Here is a 22479-nt window from a genome sequence, read left to right on the forward strand (position 1 = left end):
TTTAAAAAGTTTACATGTTATGTAAAAACAGTTTCGTATTTTGGAGAGAGCACAAGTTTTACTCTGTTTTAAAGTTTGAATCACATTTCCATGTGCAGGTATGAGAGAGCAAGGTGACTCTGAAAAAAGGTGAAATTAAGGGGAAATTTTGTGGGTTCCCATTCATTTCCAATGGAGAATTATTCCTAATAACTTTTGGAAAAATTGGAATTTCAACACCAAAATTCATAGCACCTCTTTCCCAATCGAGCCACACGTTTTGATCTATATATTGTCAGGGTTTTCTCAAAGCTGTGGACGAGTTATTTGCTGGAATTTGGCGGAAAAAATAATAAGTATGGAGAAGATTATGAGAGTGCTTAGCCCCGAGGCACTCCTCTGCAGCATTACTGCTGGAGAGGAGTGCCTCGGAGCTGCAAACCTGTGGCACTAAAAAAGCCCCACAAAGTAGAAAATGAACCAAAAACTATGTACAAAATGTTTGTGCTCTTACTGCTCCTATTTAAAACTCAGGACAAGATTATTTGATTTCAACCAGATCTGCATAACTGGATAAACAGACTCAGTGCATTTGGTGTGTAAGGTGTAGAAGTGTGTCATTGTGTTACAGGACACTCTGGTCTGAGCCAGTGGACCAGTCCAGATACAAAAATGTATTTTGTATCTGGACTGGTCCACTGGCTTTTACTCCAAACTGTATTTCCCCAACAAACAGCAAATAACCAAACTGCACACAGTGGTCAACTCAGGACTCAACTTTATTGGTGTTTTACAGATGTCCAACAGGTGTTACAGAAATGTTATTAAATTACAATCCAGCAGATGTTCAGCTCTATAAACATCAGCAACATTTTCAAAATCCAAACACCATCTTAAAGCCAATGTTGTGACTGCAGCATCAGATCACCACAGTGAGTAAATGGACTCTTGGTCAGGCTCAGAGCAGAAGGTCCAGAACCACAACCAGATAAACAAAGACTAGCAGAGGTTTCCTGAGTGGTACATTATACTTGTGTTAGAAAGATTAAAACATAAAACTGGAATCATCACTTTGTCATTCATTGTTGATATTTGGTAATATAGATCCTTTAAATGCATTAACTTTTTTTTGCTTTTTCTTCTTTTATTTTTTTGTGTGCATAAAAACAAAACAGCAACAATTGAACATTGAAAAACAAAAGATAAAACTTTGTCACCTCTCACCACTATCTGAGTTACTTAATGTCTAACCATGTTTAAAAGTAAAGACCAAAAACATTTCCCTCCTCTTTCCTTCCCCTTCCCCAACTTCACATGCATTAATACACCTCTTGTAAATGAAGATAAAGATAAATGAACAGTTATAATATTAAGATACAGGCGCTTCAGCTACTCAATGTTTCTCCTTGTTCATTATTATATATTAGTAGATACAAACGTAACTGCTTTGCATGGGCTAATCAATGTGTAATGTAGCAAATATTCATTTCATATTGATAAAAGTGGAAGACAGTTAAACCACATATATCAAATGAACTTAGAAATAAGAAATAGTCACATATCATTATAGTATGATATGACTTCAAAATTGAAAAAATATTTAAATGTATTATTCAAGTCTAAACTAATGCTGCTAATGTAAAGTTTTAAATAAAAAATAAAAAATCATGTTATCTCTCCCAAATGTGGAGTCTGGTTATCATGAAATTCAACCAAAATAAGAGCAATTTCTAAATTAAAAAAGAGACACTTGAGTTTCTATTGGGTAGGGTTAGGATCTTTACAATAACAAATATTTTACAAACTGATCATATGTTTTACGCATCAAATATTAAAAAAGTAGCCAGTGACTATAGAAGAGATCTAAAAATATGTACGGGGTTAAAAAGTATAATATCTCCCTCTGATATGTGGTAATGTAGAAGTACAGAGAAAATACAATGCTTGAGTAAATATACTAAGTTACACTCCACCATGGTGAAGTGAGTTTAAAGACAGACTTAGTTCATCACTTTGTCACTGTTCTTAGTCAACAGGGCGAAAGAACAGAGAGCCAGTTTTGGTGTGAATGCGGCAGCCAGGGTAAAGAGGCTGTGTGAAATGAGCCCTGAAGGTGTAGAGGTGACTCAGTTTGTTAGAGGAGACATTGTAAAAGGACAGAGTGCCACCAGGCCAGTCCAGATACACTCCAACACGTTTGAAGCCAGTTGAGGGAATACTGCAAATCCACCACTTATCATTGTGTGCTGCAAAGAGCTTTGATTTGACAGCCAAAATACCAAAACACCAAGACTGAGCATTACTTCCTAAATGAATGTGGTTGTTCCCTTTCCTGCCAATTTGTTTGTATGCGACACCTACAGCTTTTTCTTCATTATAATCCTCACTGAACTCTACCTCCCAGTAACAGCGCCCACTCAGCCCCTCTCTGCACAACACCTGAGGGTAAACATCAAACCTCTCTGGGTTATCAGGATAGTCCTGCTTTGCCCCATATGTCACCTTCTTGTTGTCATCAGATAGAATAAGGTTGTAATTTACTGTGTTTGGGTCCAGGGAGAGATCACAGGCATCTGATGGAGAGAACAAAACACAATCTGTTACTCTTCATCATCATCACCATCCACAGAAGTTTACAAAAGCACTCATAATAATGATATTCACACCACCATTTTTATACGTATATGTCAACATGGTAAATGGTATAGTATAAAAAACTGTGTTGCTATATACAGCAATGTGTTGGCTATATATTTAAAGCAATGTATTGCTACCTTGTTGATGAGTGGTGTGTAAAAGCACTATGGCAGTAACACACAGTATTAGTGCGGAGGCCTGTACTACGAAGCTGGATTAACATACCCAGGATATCTCTCCGTTACCTGGGTTGACTTACCCAGACATTCGCAATCTAGGATAAGCGGTACTACAAAGCTGGTTATCAACTCGGTAATTGAACCCAGGAGCAGGTTAGCCGTTCAGCATAAGTTACCATGGTGATTTACCCCGGTAAGAATTGAACCAACTTCGTAGTACGAAAACCCAGGGTTAACCCTGAAGTTGCCTCGATAAGAGAAAATCCAGCTTCGTAGTACAGGCCTCAGATCTGAAGCCTGAATGATTCACTGGCTTTGCTGTTTTTTAGATTATAATAGAGAACAAAGTTCCAGCATCTTTGTATAATAAAGAGAGACAAACCTATCTAAACAGATCACCTCTGGGTGTCATCCTGCTCCAATTTACAGCATCAGACCACGGTGAAAGAGGAGCAAAGCTGCATTCAAATAAATAGTCATCTGTCTGTTTCCAAAATTAAAATGATAGTTGCAGATTTTGAAGTTTTCAAAATAGTAGTAGTCTGGTTGGATACAGAATTTGCCTTAATTCTTTTCTGTTGGCTGAGCACATATGACATTACAAAATGAGACAAGGGATGTCTTTTTAAATTGTGTTATTATCATTTTCTACCTCAGCAGCTCATTCTCTGATCTGAACCTACACAGAAAATGTTTTATTGTTAATTTGTGCCAATAATGAAGATTGAATATTTAGTTTGTTTTCATTGTCAGAGGGGCTTTGCAAGTTCTCAGCATGCAATATATTAAGGTCATAAACACATTGACATGGTTCTGAACTGATACATGTCAAAAATAACAAAAATACTTGTTCCCTGGTCTTTTATAAAATATACACATTTATAGGATTAATTTATTTTAATTCATAATGTAAAATGAATGTCTACTTTCAGATTACATCAGATGACATCATATCCCATCGAATCGAATTGTATCAAACCAAATCGCTCCATTTAAAAATATATTGTTCCTGAATCCATATCGTACTCCATGTATCTAGATACATATCGGCTTGTGTTATATTGGACAGATGCACAACACTAGTGAATATGTAGTTAACTCCTGTTTTCACTACTTCATATAGTACATGGGAAACTGTATGTACAGTATGTTCTTGAATAAATTACATATAAAATACTTAATATTAAGTTAATACCAGGCGGGGAGTTCTGGTCCTCTGAAATGAGGCCAACGCGGAAGTAACTTAGAGCTGCATTCTATCAAAAGGCCACCAGGGGGTGACCGTCTCTATACAAGTCAATGGAGAATTCACCAACTTCTCACTTGATTTCTAACCTCAGTAAACGTTTTCAAAATGTGTTTATGGTCTCAATCGCTAGTTTTTATTTGACGATAAAGCAGGGTATGCATTAGGGCGTGGTTACGTCCTGATTGACAGGTTGATTGACCAATGTCCTCGAGATCCAGCCCTCACAACCATAGCAACCTCCCCACTCCGCCCATGGCTCCGCCCATGGCCCCGCCTCATGCCCATATAAGTAGAATCTGTGTTCTTTTTTTCCCGGCATGCACCTGAAATTTTCAAGATGGCGCTGCCCAGATTTGAAACTATCTGAGCAGCAGTCCACAAACCAATTGGAGATGTCACGGATGTTACATCCAATTCTTTTATACAGTCTGTGGTTAATAAATAACTAAAAAAGCATTAAAGTAAAGAAAAAGCATGAAAATTGACTTACACCACATTAAAGCACTTTTGTCTTTGATCTTCTCCACAGGAGGGACGGGAGGCTTTGAAAAGTCATCAGTGACCAGAATACCCTCCTTGTAATGGTAGATGGTCGCTCCTTTGTGTTTCTCATTTGCTATGGCTGTTGCAAGGAAACGGACAGTGCTGCTGTCCTTGAGAGGTTTGGCAAGATCATGGAAAGCTTTGGCTTTTTCTCTCATTTTGGTTAACACTTCATTTGAAAAGTACCAGGGTTTTTCATCAGTACTTAATTCAAGTGAATGTGAGTAGTTCTGCATCGCTTTAAGGCAGCTGTCAGCACTTTCCAGAGAGGTGAAGACAAAGCACAGAGCATCTTCTACACCTGGAGCAAGAACCTCTTCATCCAACTGTGACTGATTTGGGACAATCTTTGTCTTTGTTCCCTCCATCATGTCTACACAGGATCCAATGACATTGATCTCTCTCTCTTTGTGATCCAGCCACTTGCTTAGTTTTTCATGACTGAATGGTGACTTTTCTCTGTCTTCCAAGAGTTTCTTCAATGAGCTCTCATCTTCTTTGCCTTCACGGATGGAGATGACTGTCTTCGCTATGGCCTGATGGAGTCCAGATGTGTAATTATTACGCTGTCTTTGGAAACTTCTCAGACTTTTACGAATCTGTGGAAAGTTCTTTGACACGCTGTCTGCCAAACAATCGTTTAATCTCATTTCTACCGTGCCAAGATCTTCGAAAGTATTTTCAACGTTCTTCACTAATCCAGTGCTGACCTCACCCTTCACCTCAGCAGCTTTAGAATCAAAATTCTTCAATGGCATCATCCAGACCTTCAGTGGAACAGCGTTCTCTTTATTTTCTCCCAGTAGCTTTGGAAGCTCTACATAGGTCTTCACTGCCTCTACAAATGTTGCAGGGTTGCTTTCAAGAATGAGATCCCCGAAGAATTTGCAGGAGAATTTGTTTGTCAGGGCTTTTTCTTTTTCAGTCAGCTTGATCGAAACTCTTCCCTCAACATCAAATGATGGAATCTTCTTTATCACAGCTTCCATGCTGCCCTGGATATCCTGAACACTGCTTGCATCTAACTTCTCACTGTCAAATACAAAGACAGCATTTGCTCCATAAAGGATGCCAATGACCACGTGTGTTGCTGAACTCTTCTCAATATCAACTTTCTGTTGCTCGTCCAGGATTGCAAATTTATTCATGGACAACTGCTTGAAGTTGGTGGTAGTTTTGTACTGTAAGGTCACTCTGCTCTGATTCTTGAATTTCTTCTGATCATTCAGGTACTTGGCAGATCCTTTAACTTGAATCAGTCCAAACAAGAAACTGGCCTTCAGAGAAGCTTCAACATCCAGCAGGGAGGACTTGGATTCAATGGAGTCAGATGCTGTAATGTGAAAGTCACTACAGCGCTGAGAGGTTTCAACTGTGTTCTCTTGTAAAGTTTTGGTATCCCACAACGTGAAACCTGTAGAAAATAAAAACCATCACCAGTCTATTAAAATGAGTAAAAACCAAAGCTGAGAAAACATGGCAATTCACAAAAAATTGCATGACTTTTGCAGCTGCCAAAACTGCACAGATTAGACAAAAATAAATTGGAAATCATTATGCTGAAGCAAATCATAGTTCACCCTCTTCATTAAAATTATATGGGATTGAGAAAGTCATGATGTCCACTAGAGGAGGTGAAGAAACTGTCCCAGAGAGAAATCTTTTGGATATAAACATTCAATACCGTGACACCAGAGGCCTGTGCTACGAAGCTGGATTTTCTCTTATCAAGGTAACTTCAGGGTTAACCCTGGGTTCACTTCTTACTTTGAAAAATAAGCCTTGAGGCACATGAGGGATATCCTCATGTGCCTCAAAAATATTTTAATTTACAATTAAAATAAATAAATAAATAAATAACCTCACCACCACTCCAGTTTCAGAACTTGTGTCAGGAAACCTGACAACAAGTCTCAATAAGAACATCTTGAGAGTAATCGCTGCAAAACTGCAGAAAAGCAGAATTCTATTCATATTTTTTAATTGACCAAAATATATATTTAAAAAATAATCCTTGAGGCACATGAGGGATATTATTCTGTATGTTATACAGTTGGTTTGACATCATTCACTCAAATGGGTTAGGGTTAGGGTCATGGGTCATAATAGGTTTGTATTTTGAATGTTGAATATTAAACTAACTTAATGTCGCTACGAAGGGCAGCGAGAAAGTGCTCTGCCCGAAATAAAGTGACATTGAGTCATCAGAGTGCTGTCCGTTTATATAAATTAATATCAAGTATTTACACATTAACAGAGTCGGCAATTTTCTGCCAGCACTCCTTCCTGCCTTTTGTTGCAGCAGCAGTTGCTTTTGGTCTGGATGATGTTTGAATAATTATCTGTATTATAATTGTCTGCTCCTCCATGGTAAAGTAATCTGCTCTGCAGGGTTTCTGCATGTTTGTGATTGGTCAGATGCTGCAGGCTCCTCCCCTTTATGTGAGCACAGTGATCCAGATTGGAAAACCCTGGGTTCAATTACCGAGTTGATATCCAGCTTCATAGTACCACTTATCCTAGATTGTGAATGTCTGAGTAAATCAACCCAGGTAACGGAGCGATATCCTGGGTATGTTAACCCAGCTTCGTAGTACAGGCCTCAGATGGACTTAATGATAACTTCAGCTTAAAATGCTTTTAAAGTTAAAAACATTTTGTAATCTATATTTACCTTTATTGCCATATAGTGTATGTGCTTAATAATGAATTAGTAATGGCCAGAAGTTTTATTTTGTGTGTGATGGGATTTAAATAAGATTTAGTTGTAAACGTATGACTGATTCCTACATAACAATAATAATAATAATAATGATAATAATAACAATAATAGTAATGTCTCACTCACTTATGTTTGTTTAATGATAACGTTACTTATGAACGCATGCCTGCCTTGATATCAGGCATATGTAGTTTGAAACCAGGCATGTGAACGTAACTACACATTGCTTTTTGTGAAATGTCAAAGGACAAAAAGGTTGGAAACCACTGGTTTCATCTTTAATAATGTGTTGTATTTTAAAAGCCTGCTATATTATCCATTGTGTCAAATCTTCATCTGAAAAGTAACTAAAGCTGTCAAATAAATGAAGTGGAGTAGAAAGTACAATATCTCCCTCTGAGATGTAGAAAGTAGCATCACATGGAAATACTCGATTACTCACGAGTACATCAAAACAGCTTGAAACAAAAAGTATGGACCTGTTATGTTATACAGCTTGCAGTGTAATGTAATATGAGTAATGTTTTACCTGGGACCAGTACACCTTTACAAGTATCATAGAGCATCCCCAAGGTGAAAGGTCGACCCAGGGCAGCCATCTCTATTGGATTAGAGGTTGTCATGTTGTCAACCTGAGGAAAACATAAAATTAATGCCATATTTCATCTACATCTACATTTGTTAAAACTGTCTCAATCAATGTTGCAACTTTCTCTCCCTGTCTCTCCACCAGTTTGTCCTTACCTGGAAAAGTTGTGTAGCTCAGATCATTTCAGTGTGGCTTTGAACTGGAGCTGCCAGTTTGATCTGTCTGTTCTGGTTTCATATGGTGACTTATATTCTAGTAGATGATCCAGCCCTCTCTGGACTCGCCCCTTGACACACCTCCAGCACAGCATAGATGTCATGATTCATTTCTTCAGATTGAAATAGAAAATAACACAAGTATGTCACAAGTATGCCATACATCTCACAACTTTATATTGAAACTCACTTGATATCTTTTTTAGTATGCCTTCTTGCAACTGTGACATGGGAACATTACTTCTTAACACTATCTAACAACAGTCAATATCTTTGAAAAGAAACCTAATGGTGCCCAAATTATGTTAATGATCAAGTTAGGAACTTTAAACTAACTTTAAAGTTAGCTTTATACTCTTGACTCAGCCTTTTTTTTTAATATGTCGCCAGTTGTACAGTATGTGTGTCAAAATCAGCATTTCCTATCAACAGGACATGGGAATGTTGAATATGTAATTCTGACAGCAAGCGTTTAGGAAGGGTACTGCAGCCCACATTCATAAGAGAGAGCTGTCTCTCCTCGCCCCTTCCTCCCTGAGATGAAGTTACCAGGTTGGACGTGATCCTGCACGAGCACGAGAGGGGCACAACATTCATTCACGAGGAAGAGACTTGTACAGGTAAGAGGAACAGCTGATGTGTTATAAACGAGCTCCTGGTGATTCTCATAACTCTCTCATTTAAAGGCTGGCTGTGTTTATCTCACATAAACTGACGTTACTAGTTAGTAACAAGTATGTGTAACAAACCACTCCGGAAATACACACTTCAGTGCTTCTTTTTCCTTCTGTGAAGTAAGTTAAATAAGTTTGTTAGGGTTTTTCGCCCCATGAGGAAACACCGCAAGTCGGCACGATGTTTATAACGTGATTATTAAATCCTCCTATGTTAAACATGACGTCAAATTTAACGAAAGACCCCAGTAAGGCGAATATAAACAGTCCGTTTTATCTGGTGACAAACATGATCAGTGTCTGATAATGACGTGTTGCCTTTACTGTCGTCGTTGTATTATCTTCCTGTATTTGACCAGCTTTACAAAAGCCACTTGGTTAGATAAAGATCGGTCTGTGGTTAAATGGTCACTTGCACGTTAAGGGACAGCGTGTATTTTTGGAGCAGTTGTGTGTTGTTTTTTAAATCATGATAACTAACCGTCGGATTAATGACGAAGCACGTGAGTAACGGAGTACTAACCTACTGTTCTTCCTTGATGCAGAGAGGTGAGGAGGCAGAGGAGGAGAAAACACAGGTTCCTAAAAGAAAGAAGGGCTCAGACTGAGGTTTGTGTTTTCATCGATCTTGGCATTAACAAACTAAATGGGGAGAAAAAGACTGAAACGTCATGCAAAATGTAAACTACATGCTATGCTATGTTGACTTTCTGTGATGTAAAAATAAAGTACTCTACTGTAAGTAAAATACTGTTGTAATATGATTTGTAAAAACACCACATCAATCAGTAAAGGTATCCCATAAGAGCTGAGACATTTAAAATTGTATTGTAAATTCTATAAACAGAGAATTACAGGTAGTTATATCCACACTAAAGGGACTCAAAAGATAGTATTGTAATTAAATTAAGTTACTGAAAATGGCGCTTTTACACATTGTTCACATAAAAATGTAAATTATACACATATGTTTAATGATTATTACATCTCATGCTTTCTCGGCAGTGCAACTGTTCAACACCTGCATGGTAAATGCAACGCAAATCATGTGAGACTTGAACTTGATAAAGTTTCTGTCACACATTTGACCTCAGCTCTGTCTCTCCTCCTGTTGAATATGTGCATCTTTCAGAAACCACAAACACTTGACATCTCTCACTTTTGTACAGCCCCATCCCCCCTTAGTTTCCATATTCAGTCACAGTCTACGTGAGCACATGCACAAAGTATCAAACCTCCAAAAAGAGGAACAAGTAGAAAACATAATACCCATGTATGGTGGGAGATGCAGAGTGAAACTTTATCATGAGAAAATGTACGGATATAGCTGCAAAATATAATTTAGGTTATTATAATTATGAAGAGTCGGTTACTCTAAACTGTAAAAACTTCTGGCTCATAAGAAAAACTGAAGTACAGAAATAAAATAAATAGGTATAATTATCCAAACTGTTCTACACTTCGGCAGAAAATTGTGTTCATGATGAACCACATCAATCATAACTGAAAAACTTGGTTGCATGCAAACCTGAAGACTGTCCTGCCCAAATTCTATCAGCATGTCCAGTGCACCATAAGAGGAAAAAACACTCTCAACCATGTTTATAGCAACATTAAGCATGAGTTTAAAGCCTCTCCTCTTCCACACCTAGGTCAGTCTGACCACATCTCCCCGTTTATAACCCCAGCATACAGACCTGTTATCAACACAGTCAAAACAACTGCAAGGGTGATACAAGTGTGCTCAGATGGAGCTTCTGAACAGCTTGTGGACTCCTTCATTCGCACTGACTGGACCATATTGAAGAATGATGACACTGACATTTCCACTGTTCTGTTTTACATAAAAAGCCATGTGGACACAGTGACCACTACAAGACAAATCCATGTATTCCTCAACAGCAGGCCATGGATTACAAAAGACGTCCGACTCCTGCTGAAGGCCTACAACAGGGATTACCAGTGCAGTAACACAACAGTGTTGTCTGGTCGGAACTGAAGAGAGATGTTAAAGCAGCCTACAAGAGGAGGGTGATGGTCACTATGATAACTCAAGCCTCCGTCATGCATGGCAAGGTGTACAGCACATCAGAAAACAAAACAACACCAACCTGACCACTGCTGTCACGACCACTGCTCCATCCATAGACGCCAGCTGCCTCATCATACAGACTGTGGACATCACATGCACACGCCGTACATTTAATGTACGGAACGCAGGTGGCCTGGATGGCATCCCAGGATGGGTCCTCAGAAACTGTGCTGTGGAATTAACAAAGGTATTTACAAATATCTGCATTATTTCCCTATCTCACTACACTGTTCCCACCTGCCTAAAGACATACACTGTAGTGCCAGTTCCCAAGCAGTCTGTGATTGTCATGGATGCTCCGTCCACATCTAACATTTCCTCGTGTGTTCTTGTGTTTCGCCTTCCCCAATGTTTCTCTGTCCTTGTCAGTCTCTGTGTTATGTGTCAGGCTGCTGTTGTGGGCGGATCCTTCTCTCTCTGGTTGCTGACTTCCGCCTCCATTCACCTGCATCACATTCCACACCCAGTCAATCATATTTAACTGATCCTCATCTACTCATCAAGCTGCAGTGTATATACAGTATCTCACAAAAGTGAGTACACCCCTCACTTTTTTGCAAATATTTTATTATATCCTTTCATGGGACAACACTATAGAAATTAAACTTTGATATAAGTGTACAGCTTGTATAGCTTATAGATTTACTGTTACATTGTATCAAAGTTTCTAAGGCCCTATGGTTGTTATGGGCAGCTAAGGCCCTATGGTTGCTATGGCGATAAGAGAATCTGCTAGGGAAAAATTCTCAAAATGTCCCCAGAATTTGGCTTCTGACAAGGTCCCTGTGACAATACTGACAAAACTCCTGTCCAAAAACCGAAAACACCGTGAGAGACACAGAGGCCAGCAGATTCTGACAGTGTTTACTTTATTCAGATATTCCTTAAAATAAGCAAGTAAGCTCAGTGCGAACACAGAGTGAGATTCTTTTTTAAAAAAAAGACGTTTACATTAGGGTCAATGGGGAGCGAGACAGGTATCGCTGCCGGTCTCGGCCCCCCGTTTAAATTTTGTGCAGACCCCGCCTGTCAACGTCACATTTTATGAATCCCAACACCTATGTCTACATTTTGACTTAAAAAATTATTTGTCTCATTTTTACGGTTTGGCCATGAGCTCGAGTTAAAAATAAAAATTAAGGTTATTTTTTACTGGTTCTCGCACTCTGGCGCTTCCACTCTAACTTTGAAGAAAAAGTGATTTCCACTCCTCGTTTGACTGCTCATAGTTTAAAAAGTTTACATGTTATGTAAAAACAGTTTCGTATTTTGGAGAGAGCACAAGTTTTACTCTGTTTTAGAGTTTGAATCACATTTCCATGTGCAGGTATGAGAGAGCAAGGTGACTCTGAAAAAAGGTGAAATTAAGGGGAAATTTTGTGGGTTCCCATTCATTTCCAATGGAGAATTATTCCTAATAACTTTTGGAAAAATTGGAATTTCAACACCAAAATTCATAGCACCTCTTTCCCAATCGAGCCACACGTTTTGATCTATATATTGTCAGGGTTTTCTCAAAGCTGTGGACGAGTTATTTGCTGGAATTTGGCGGAAAAAATAATAAGTATGGAGAAGATTATGAGAGTGCTTAGCCCCGAGGCACTCCTCTGCAGCATTACTGCTGGAGAGGAGTGCCTCGGAGCTGCAAACCTGTGGCACTAAAAAAGCCCCACAAAGTAGAAAATGAACCAAAAACTATGTACAAAATGTTTGTGCTCTTACTGCTCCTATTTAAAACTCAGGACAAGATTATTTGATTTCAACCAGATCTGCATAACTGGATAAACAGACTCAGTGCATTTGGTGTGTAAGGTGTAGAAGTGTGTCATTGTGTTACAGGACACTCTGGTCTGAGCCAGTGGACCAGTCCAGATACAAAAATGTATTTTGTATCTGGACTGGTCCACTGGCTTTTACTCCAAACTGTATTTCCCCAACAAACAGCAAATAACCAAACTGCACACAGTGGTCAACTCAGGACTCAACTTTATTGGTGTTTTACAGATGTCCAACAGGTGTTACAGAAATGTTATTAAATTACAATCCAGCAGATGTTCAGCTCTATAAACATCAGCAACATTTTCAAAATCCAAACACCATGTTAAAGCCAATGTTGTGACTGCAGCATCAGATCACCACAGTGAGTAAATGGACTCTTGGTCAGGCTCAGAGCAGAAGGTCCAGAACCACAACCAGATAAACAAAGACTAGCAGAGGTTTCCTGAGTGGTACATTATACTTGTGTTAGAAAGATTAAAACATAAAACTGGAATCATCACTTTGTCATTCATTGTTGATATTTGGTAATATAGATCCTTTAAATGCATTCACTTTTTTTGCTTTTTCTTCTTTTATTTTTTTGTGTGCATAAAAACAAAACAGCAACAATTGAACATTAAAAAACAAAAGATAAAACTTTGTCACCTCTCACCACTATCTGAGTTACTTAATGTCTAACCATGTTTAAAAGTAAAGACCAAAAACATTTCCCTCCTCTTTCCTTCCCCTTCCCCAACTTCACATGCATTAATACACCTCTTGTAAATGAAGATAAAGATAAATGAACAGTTATAATATTAAGATACAGGCGCTTCAGCTACTCAATGTTTCTCCTTGTTCATTATTATATATTAGTAGATACAAACATAACTGCTTTGCATGAGCTAATCAATGTGTAATGTAGCAAATATTCATTTCATATTGATAAAAGCGGAAGACAGTTAAACCACATATATCAAATGAACTTAGAAATAAGAAATAGTCACATATCATTATAGTATGATATGACTTCAAAATTGAAAAAATATTTAAATGTATTATTCAAGTCTAAACTAATGCTGCTAATGTAAAGTTTTAAATAAAAAATAAAAAATCATGTTATCTCTCCCAAATGTGGAGTCTGGTTATCATGAAATTCAACCAAAATAAGAGCAATTTCTAAATAAAAAAGAGACACTTGAGTTTCTATTGGGTAGTCTTTTCAATAACAAATATTTTACAAACTGATCATATGTTTTATGCGTCAAATATTAAATCTTAAAAGTAGCCAGTGACTATAGAAGAGATCTAAATAAATGTACAGGGTTAAAAAGTATAATATCTCCCTCTGATATGTGGTAAAGTAGAAGTACAGAGAGAATACAACGCTTGAGTAAATATACTAAGTAAGTTACACTCCACCATGGTTGGTGAGTTTAAAGACAGTTCAACACTTTGTCACTGTTCTTAGTCAACGGGGCGAAAGAACAGAGATCCGGTTTTGGTGAGAATGCGGCAGCCAGGGTAAAGAGGCTGTGTGAAATGAGCCCTGAAGGTGTGGAGGTGACTCAGTTTGTTAGAGGAGACATTGTAAAAGGACAGAGTGCCACCAGGCCAGTCCAGATACACTCCAACACGTTTGAAGCCAGTAGAGGGAATAGGGCCAGTCCACCACTTATCATTGTGTGCTGAAAAGAGCTTTGATTTGACAGCCAAAATACCAAAACACCAAGACTGAGCATTACTTCCTAAATGAATGTACTTGTTCCCTTTCCTGCCAATTTGTTTGTATGCAACACCTACAGCTTTTTCTTCATTATAATCCTCACTGAACTCTACCTCCCAGTAATGGCGCCCACTCAGCCCCTCTCTGCACAACACCTGAGGGTAAACATCAAACCTCTCTGGGTTATCAGGATAGTCCTGCTTTGCCCCATATGTCACCTTCTTGTTGTCATCAGATAGAGTAAGGTTGTAGTTTACTGTGTTTGGGTCCAGGGAGAGATCACAGGCATCTGATGGAGAGAGCAAAACACAATCTGTTACTCTTCATCATCATCACCATCCACAGAAGTTTACAAAAGCACTCATAATAATGATATTCACACCATCATTTTTATACATATATGTCAACATGGTAAATGGTATAGTAAAAAACTGTGTTGCTATATATAGCAGTGTGTTGGCTATATATTCAAAGCAATGTATTGCTACCTTGTTGATGAGTGGTGTGTAAAAGCACTGTGGCAGTAACACACAGTATTAGTGCGGAGGCCTGTACTACGAAGCTGGATTAACATACCCAGGATATCTCTCCGTTACCTGGGTTGACTTACCCAGACATTCGCAATCTAGGATAAGCGGTACTACAAAGCTGGTTATCAACTCGGTAATTGAACCCAGGAGCAGGTTAGCCGTTCAGCATAAGTTACCATGGTGATTTACCCCGGTAAGAATTGAACCAACTTCGTAGTACGAAAACCCAGGGTTAACCCTGAAGTTGCCTCGATAAGAGAAAATCCAGCTTCGTAGTACAGGCCTCAGATCTGAAGCCTGAATGATTCACTGACTTTGTTGTTTTTTAGATTATAATAGAGAACAAAGTTTCAGCGTCTTTGTATAATAAAGAGAGACAAACCTATCTAAACAGATCACGTCTTTGTGTCATCCTGCTCCAATTTACAGCATCAGACCGCGGTGAGAGAGGAGCAAAGCTGCATTCAAATAAATAGTCATCTGTCTGTTTCCAAAATTGATAGTTGCAGATTTTTAAGTTTTTCATGAAATGTCAGGTTGGATACAGAATTTGCCTTAATTTTCTTCTGTTGGTTGAGCACATATGACATTACAAAATGAGACAAGGGATGTATTTTTAAATTGTGTTATTATCATTTTCTACCCCAGCAGCTCATTCTCTGAACCAGAGGACCGCCTCTGGTTCAGATCGGGGGGGGCATTTTATTTATTTATTTATTGCATTTTCACCCAATAACTTACATGTATTAATTTTATAAATGTATTACTATTTATTTGGAAGCAGCAGTTTGTGCTGTGTGGCCTGGGATCACAATCATCACATCCCCCCTTTGCTTTTCCTCTGAGAGTGAGACTCACTCACAACCTGCTCACAGCCTCTGCAGGCACACGCTGATACCCCGCCCCCTCCCCTTTGCCTTTTCTTCTGACACACACAACCTCTCAGCAGCAAGTTGACGTGATAGTAGGGGTTCCTCATCGCCCACTGCACCAACTTGATGTGGAAATGAGTGGTATTAGTCTAGAAAACTGGCGGTTTTTTTTTGTTTTTTTTGAGGACGCACTTTTTTTTCTTTTTTTTTTTGAGGGCGCTCATGCGCCCCAAAGTAGATTGCACCCTGGGCGGTTGCTCACATTGCCCATAGCAAAAACCGCCCCTGATCTGAACCTACACAGAAAATGTTTTATTCCTTTCACCTCCTTTACTAGTTTCTTTGTTAATTTGTGCCAATAATGAAGATTGAATATTTAGTTTGTTTTCATTGTCAGAGGGGCTTTGCAAAGTTCTCAACATGCAATATATTAAGGTCATAAACACATTGACATGGTTCTGAACTGATACATGTCAAAAATAACAAAAATACTTGTTCCCTGGTCTTTTATAAAATGTATCTGTTTGAAGGTAAGCAATGCCACATTTATAGGATTAACTTATTTTAATTCATAATGTAAAATGAATGTCTACTTTCAGATTACATCAGATGACGTCATATCCCATCAAATTGAATTGTATCAAACCAATTCATTCCATTTCAAAATATATCGTTCTTGAATCCATATCGTACTCCATGTATCTAGATACATATCGGATTGTGAATATGTAGTTAACTACTGTTTTCACTACTTCATATACCACATGGGAAACTGTATGTACAGTATGTTCTTGAACAAATTACATATAAAATACTTAATATTAAGTTAATACCGGTTCCGGTCCTCTGAAATGAGGCCAAAGCGGAAGTAACTTAGAGCTGCATTCTATCAAAAGACCACCAGGGGGCGACCGTCTCTATACAAGTCAATGGAGAATTCATCAACTTCTCACTTGATTTCTAACCTCAGTAAACGTTTTCAAAATGTGTTTATGGTCTCAATCGCTAGTTTAAAGCCTTCTTCAATGCAGTATGATGTTCATTTGGGACATTGTGGCCTCCCTGATTTTATATGTGACGATAAAGCAGGGTATGCATTAGGATGTGGCTACGTCCTGATTGACAGGTTGATTGACCAATGTCCTCGAGATCCAGCCCTTGCAACCATAGCAACCTCCCCGCTTCGCCCATGGCCCCGCCTCATGCCCATATAAGTAGAATCCATGTTGTTTTTTTCCCAGCATGCACCTGAAATTTTCAAGATGGCACTGCCCAGATTGGAAACTACTGGCTTCCGAGCAGCAGTCCACAAACCAATGGGTGACTTCACAAATGTTACGTCCATTTCTTTAAAACAGTTTATGGTTAATGCTTAACTAAAAAAGTATTAAAGTAAAGAAAATGCATGAAAAATTACTTACACCACATTAAAACACTTTTGTCTTTGATCTTCTCCACAAGAGGGACGGGAGGCTTTGAAAAGTCATCAGTGACCAGAATGCCCTCATTGTAATGGTAGATGGTCGCTCCTTTGTGTTTCTCATTTGCTATGGCTGTTGCAATGAAACGGACAGTGCTGCTGTCCTTGAGAGGTTTGGCAAGATCATGGAAAGCTTTGGCTTTTTCTCTAATTTTGGTTAACACTTCATTTGAGAAGTACCAGGGTTCTTCATCAGAACTTCTTAATTCAAGTGAACGTGAGTAGTTCTGCATCGCTTTAAGGCAACTGTCATCACTTTCCAGAGAGGTGAAGACAAAGCACAGAGCATCTTCTACACCTGGAGCAAGAACCTCTTCATCCAACTCTGACTGATTTGGGACGATCTTTGTGTTTGTTCCCTTCATCATGTCTACACAGGACCCAATGACATTGATCTCTCTCTCTTTTTGATCCAGCCACTTGCTTAGTTTTTCATGACTGAATGGTGACTTGTCTCTGTCTTCCAAGAGTTTCTTCAGTGAGCTCTCATCTTCTTTTCCTTCATGGATGGAGATGACTGTCTTCGCTATGGCCTCTTGGAGTCCAGATGTGTAATTATTACGCTGTTTTTGGAACCTTATCAGACTTTTACGAATCTGTGGAAAGTTCTTTGACACGCTGTCTGCCAGACAATCATTTAATCTCATTTCGACCGTCCCAAGATCTTCGACATTATTTTCAACGTTCTTCACTAATCCAGTGCTGACCTCAGCCTTCAGCTCAGCAGCTTTAGAATCCAAATTCTTCAACGGCATCATCCAGACCTTAAGTGGAACAGCGTTCTCTCTATTTTCTCCCAGGAGCTTTGGAAGGTCTACATAGGTCTTCACTGCCTCTTCAAATGTTGCAGGGTTGCTTTCAAGAATGAGATCTCCAAAGAATTTGCAGGAGAATTTGTTTGTCAGGGCTTTTTCTTCTTCAGTCAGCTTTATGTCAACTTTCCCCTGAATATCAAATGATGGTATCTTCTTTATCACAGCTTCCATGTGGCCCTGGATCTCCTGAACATTGCTCGCATCTAACTTCTCACTGTCAAATACAAAGACAGCATTTGCTCCATAAAGGATGCCAATGACCACGTGTGTGGCTGAGCTCTTCTCAATATCAACTTTCTGTTGCTCGTCCAGGATTGCAAATTTATTCATGGACAACTGCTTGAAGTTGGTGGTAGTTTTGTACTGTAAGGTCACCCTGCTCTGATTCTTGAATTTCTTCTTATCATTCAGGTACTTGGCAGATCCTCCAACTTCAATCAGTCCACTCATGAAGCTGACCTTCAGGGAAGCTTCAATATCCAGCAGAGAGGACTTGGATTCAATGGAGTCAGATGATGTAATGTGAAAGTCACTACAGCGCTGAGAGGTTTCAACTGTGTTCTCTTGTAAAGTTTTGGTATCCCACAACGTGAAACCTGTAGAAAATAAAAACCATCACCAGTCTATTAAAATGAGTAAAAACCAAAGCTGAGAAAACATGGCAATTCACAAAAAATTGCATGACTTTTGCAGCTGCCAAAACTGCACAGATTAGACAAAAATAAATTGGAAATCATTATGCTGAAGCAAATCATAGTTCCCCCTCTTCAAAAAAATTATATGGGATTGAGAAAGTCATGATGTCCACTAGAGGAGGTGATGCTCTGAAGAAACTGTCCCAGAGAGAAATCTTTGGGATATAAACATTCCATACCATGACACCAGAGGCCTGTACTACGAAACTGGATTTTCTCTTATCAAGGTAACTTCAGGGTTAACCCTGGGTTCACTTCTTACCGGAAATCACCATGGTAACTTATGATAAACGGCTCACCTGCTCCGGAGCAGGTTATGTTCTGGATAAGAGATCAACCAGTATAAAAGCACCACCTCCTGACCAATCAGTTCTCTTAGAAAATGACCTGCCCATTCTTAAAAGATCCTGTCGACATTGGTGCGCAGATCGTGAGAGGAGCGCTTTGGAAAGCAGGACTTTTTAGGGATAGATGCAATCCTTTTGACGTCCCCAATGACATCCTATACGAAAGAAACAAGCAACATTAAGTTAGTTTAATATTCAACATTCATTTGACATTCAAAGTATAAACCTATTATGCGCTTTAACCATTTAAGTGAATGATGTCAAACCAACTGTATAACATGCAGACTAATATCCCTCATGTGCCTCAAGGCTTATTTTTCAAATATATCTTTTCGTCAATTTTATTTTACAATTAAAATAAATAAATAAATAAATAACCTTACCACCACTCCAGTTTCAGAACTTGTGTCAGGAAACCTGACAACAAGTCTCAATAAGAACATCTTGAGAGTAATCGCTGCAAAACTGCAGAAAAGCAGAATTTTATTAATATTTTTTAATTGACCAAAATATATATTTAAAAAATAATCCTTGAGGCACATGAGGGATATTATTCTGTATGTTATACAGTTGGCTTGACATCATTCACTCAAATGGCTAAAGCGCATAATAGGTTTGTATTTTGAATGTTGAACATTAAACTAACTTAATGTCGCTACGAAAGGAAGGGCAGCGAGGAAGCGCTCTGCCTGAAATAAAGTGACATTGAGTCATCAGAGTGCTGTCCGTTTATATAAATTAATATCAAGTATTTACACATTAACAGAGTCGGCAATTTTCTGCCAGCACTCCTTCCTGCCTTTTGTTGCAGCAGCAGTTGCTTTTGGTCTGGATGATGTTCGAATTCTTCATATTTATGAAGAATAATTGTCTGCTCCTCCATGGTAAAGTAGTCTGCTCTGCATGTTTGTGATTGGTCAGAAGTTGCAAACACCTCCCCTTTATGTGAGCGCAGTGATCCAGATTGGAAAACCCTGGGTTCAATTACTGAGTTGATATCCATCTTCGTAGTACCACTTATCCTAGATTGTGAATGTCTGAGTAAATCAACCCAGGTAACGGAGAGATATCCTGGGTATGTTAACCCAGCTTCGTAGTACAGGCCTCAGATGGACTTAATGATAACTTCAGCTTAAAATGCTTTTAAAGTTAAAAACATTTTGTAATCTATATTTACCTTTATTGCCATATAGTGTATGTGCTTAATAATGAATTAGTAATGGCCAGAAGTTTTATTTTGTGTGTGATGGGATTTAAATAAGATTTAGTTGTAAACTTATGACTGATTCCTACATAACAATAATAATAATAATAATAATAATAATAATAATGAAAAAAGGTCCCACACACTGTCTCACTCACTTATGTTTGTTTAATGAGTAACGTTACTTATGAACGCATGCCTGCCTTGATATCAGGCATATGTAGTTTGAAACCAGGCATGTGAACGGAACTACACATTGCTTTTTGTGAAATGTCAAAGGACAAAAAGGTTGGAAACCACTGGTTTCATCTTTAACAATGTGTTGTATTTTAAAAGTCTGCTATATTATCAATTGTGTCAAATCTTCATCTGAAAAGTAACTAAAGCTGTTAAATAAATGTAGTGGAGTAGAAAGTACAATATCTCCCTCTGAGATGTAGAAAGTAGCATCACCTGGAAATACTCGATTACTCACGAGTACATCAAAACAGCTTGAAACAAAAAGTATGGACCTGTTATGTTATACAGCTTGCAGTGTAATGTAACATGAGTAATGTCTTACCTGGGATCAGTACACCTTTACGAGTATCGTAGAGCATCCCCAAGGTGAAAGGTCGACCCAGGGCAGCCATCTCTATTGGATAAGAGGTTGTCATGTTGTCAACCTGAGGGAAAACATAAAATTAATGCCATATTTCATCTACATTTGTTAAAACTGTCTCAATCATTGTTGTAACTCTCTCTCCCTGTCTAAGTTTGTCCTTACCTGGAAAAGTTGTGTAGCTCAGATCATTTCAGTGTGGCTTCGAACTGGAGCTGCCAGTTTGATCCGTCTGTTCTGGTTTCATATGGTGACTTATATTCTAGTAGATGATCCAGCCCTCTCTGGACTCGCCCCTTGACACACCTCCAGCACAGCATAAATGTCATGATTCATTTCTTCAGATTGAAATAGAAAATAACACAAGTTTGTCACAAATATGCCATACATCTCACAACTTTATATTGACACTTACTTGATATCTTTTTTAGTATGCCTTCTTGCAACTGTGACATGGGAACATTACTTCTTAACACTATCTAACAACAGTCAATATCTTTGAAAAGAAACCTAATGGTGCCTAAATTATGTTAATGATAAGGTTAGGAACTTTTTTAAGTTAGCTTTATACTCTTGACTCAGGCTTTTTTTAATATGGCGCCAGTTGTACAGTATGTGTGTCAAAATCAGCGTTTCCTATCAACAGGACATGGGAATGTTTTTTAAGGTTGAATATGTAATTCTGACAGCAAGCGTTTAGGAAGGGTACTGCAGCCCACATTCATAAGAGAGAGCTGTCTCTCCTCGCCCCTTCCTCCCTGAGATGAAGTTACCAGGTTGGACGTGATCCTGCACGAGCACGAGAGGGGCACAACATTCATTCACGAGGAAGCGACTTGTACAGGTAAGAGGAACAGCTGATGTGTTATAAACGAGCTCCTGGTGATCCTCATAACTCTCTCATTTAAAGACTGGTTAGTAACAAGTATGTATAACAAGCCCTTTGTCACAAAAACAAAAGCAAACCACTCCGGAAATACACACTTCAGTGCTTCTTTTTCCTTCTGTGAACTAAGTTAAATAAGTTTGTTAGGGTTTTTTGCCCCATGAGGAAACACCGAAAGTTGACACGATGTTTATAACGTGATCTCATTAAATCCTCCTATATTAAACATGACGTCAAATTTAACGGAAGACCCCAGTAACGCGAATATAAACATATTAATATATTTGATCTGGTGACAAACATGATCAGTGTCTGATAATGACGTTTTGCCTTTACTGTCGCCGTTTAAATGGTCACTTGCACGTTAAGGGACAGCGTGTATTTTTGGAGCAGTTGTGTGTTGTTTTTTAAATCATGATAACTAACCGTCGGATTAATGACGAAGCACGTGAGTAACGGAGTACTAACCTACTGTTCTTCCTTGATGCAGAGAGGTGAGGAGGCAGAGGAGGAGAAAACACAGGTTCCTAAAAGAAAGAAGGGCTCAGACTGAGGTTTGTGTTTTCATCGATCTTGGCATTAACAAACTAAATGGGGAGAAAAAGACTGAAACATTATGCAAAATGTAAACTACATGCTATGCTATGTTAACTTATGAAAAAATAAAGTACTCTACTGTAAGTAAA

The 22479-nt window shown here is 38.6% G+C and overlaps 2 protein-coding genes across 2 annotated transcripts; both read right to left on the minus strand.

Annotated features, from left to right (window-relative positions):
• Positions 1 to 1868: 1868 nt before the first annotated feature.
• On the minus strand, positions 1869 to 11354 carry LOC128381841 (neoverrucotoxin subunit alpha-like). Its single transcript, XM_053341868.1, has 5 exons — positions 11143 to 11354; positions 10899 to 11049; positions 7839 to 7941; positions 4535 to 6001; positions 1869 to 2552 (listed from the first exon to the last, which is right to left on the minus strand). The coding sequence occupies exons 1-5, from the start codon at positions 11352 to 11354 to the stop codon at positions 2005 to 2007; spliced, it is 2481 nt and encodes an 826-aa protein (XP_053197843.1). The 3' UTR covers positions 1869 to 2004.
• A 2750-nt stretch (positions 11355 to 14104) lies between these two features.
• On the minus strand, positions 14105 to 20938 carry LOC128381842 (neoverrucotoxin subunit alpha-like). Its single transcript, XM_053341869.1, has 4 exons — positions 20869 to 20938; positions 17187 to 18656; positions 14359 to 14652; positions 14105 to 14325 (listed from the first exon to the last, which is right to left on the minus strand). The coding sequence occupies exons 1-4, from the start codon at positions 20936 to 20938 to the stop codon at positions 14105 to 14107; spliced, it is 2055 nt and encodes a 684-aa protein (XP_053197844.1).
• Positions 20939 to 22479: the final 1541 nt, after the last annotated feature.

This window comes from Scomber japonicus, chromosome 20 (genome assembly GCF_027409825.1).
Source record: "Scomber japonicus isolate fScoJap1 chromosome 20, fScoJap1.pri, whole genome shotgun sequence".
NCBI lineage: Eukaryota > Metazoa > Chordata > Actinopteri > Scombriformes > Scombridae > Scomber > Scomber japonicus.

Bases quoted from the DNA above. Each gene is read 5' to 3' on its own strand.
- LOC128381841 (XM_053341868.1), bottom strand. From the start codon at position 11,354: ATGATTGACTGGGTGTGGAATGTGATGCAGGTGAATGGAGGCGGAAGT. The intron at 7,942-10,898 runs GTTGGTGTTGTT...TGTTTTCCTCAG, and splicing joins GTCGTGACAGCAGTGGTCAG to GTTGACAACATGACAACCTC. The intron at 2,553-4,534 runs GTAAGTCAATTT...TCTCTCCATCAG, and splicing joins CAAAAGTGCTTTAATGTGGT to ATGCCTGTGATCTCTCCCTG.
- LOC128381842 (XM_053341869.1), bottom strand. From the start codon at position 20,938: ATGGCTGCCCTGGGTCGACCTTTCACCTTGGGGATGCTCTACGATACT. The intron at 18,657-20,868 runs GTAAGACATTAC...TATTTTCTACAG, and splicing joins TAAAGGTGTACTGATCCCAG to GTTTCACGTTGTGGGATACC. The intron at 14,326-14,358 runs GTATTTTGGCTG...AGCTCTTTTCAG, and splicing joins TGCTCAGTCTTGGTGTTTTG to CACACAATGATAAGTGGTGG.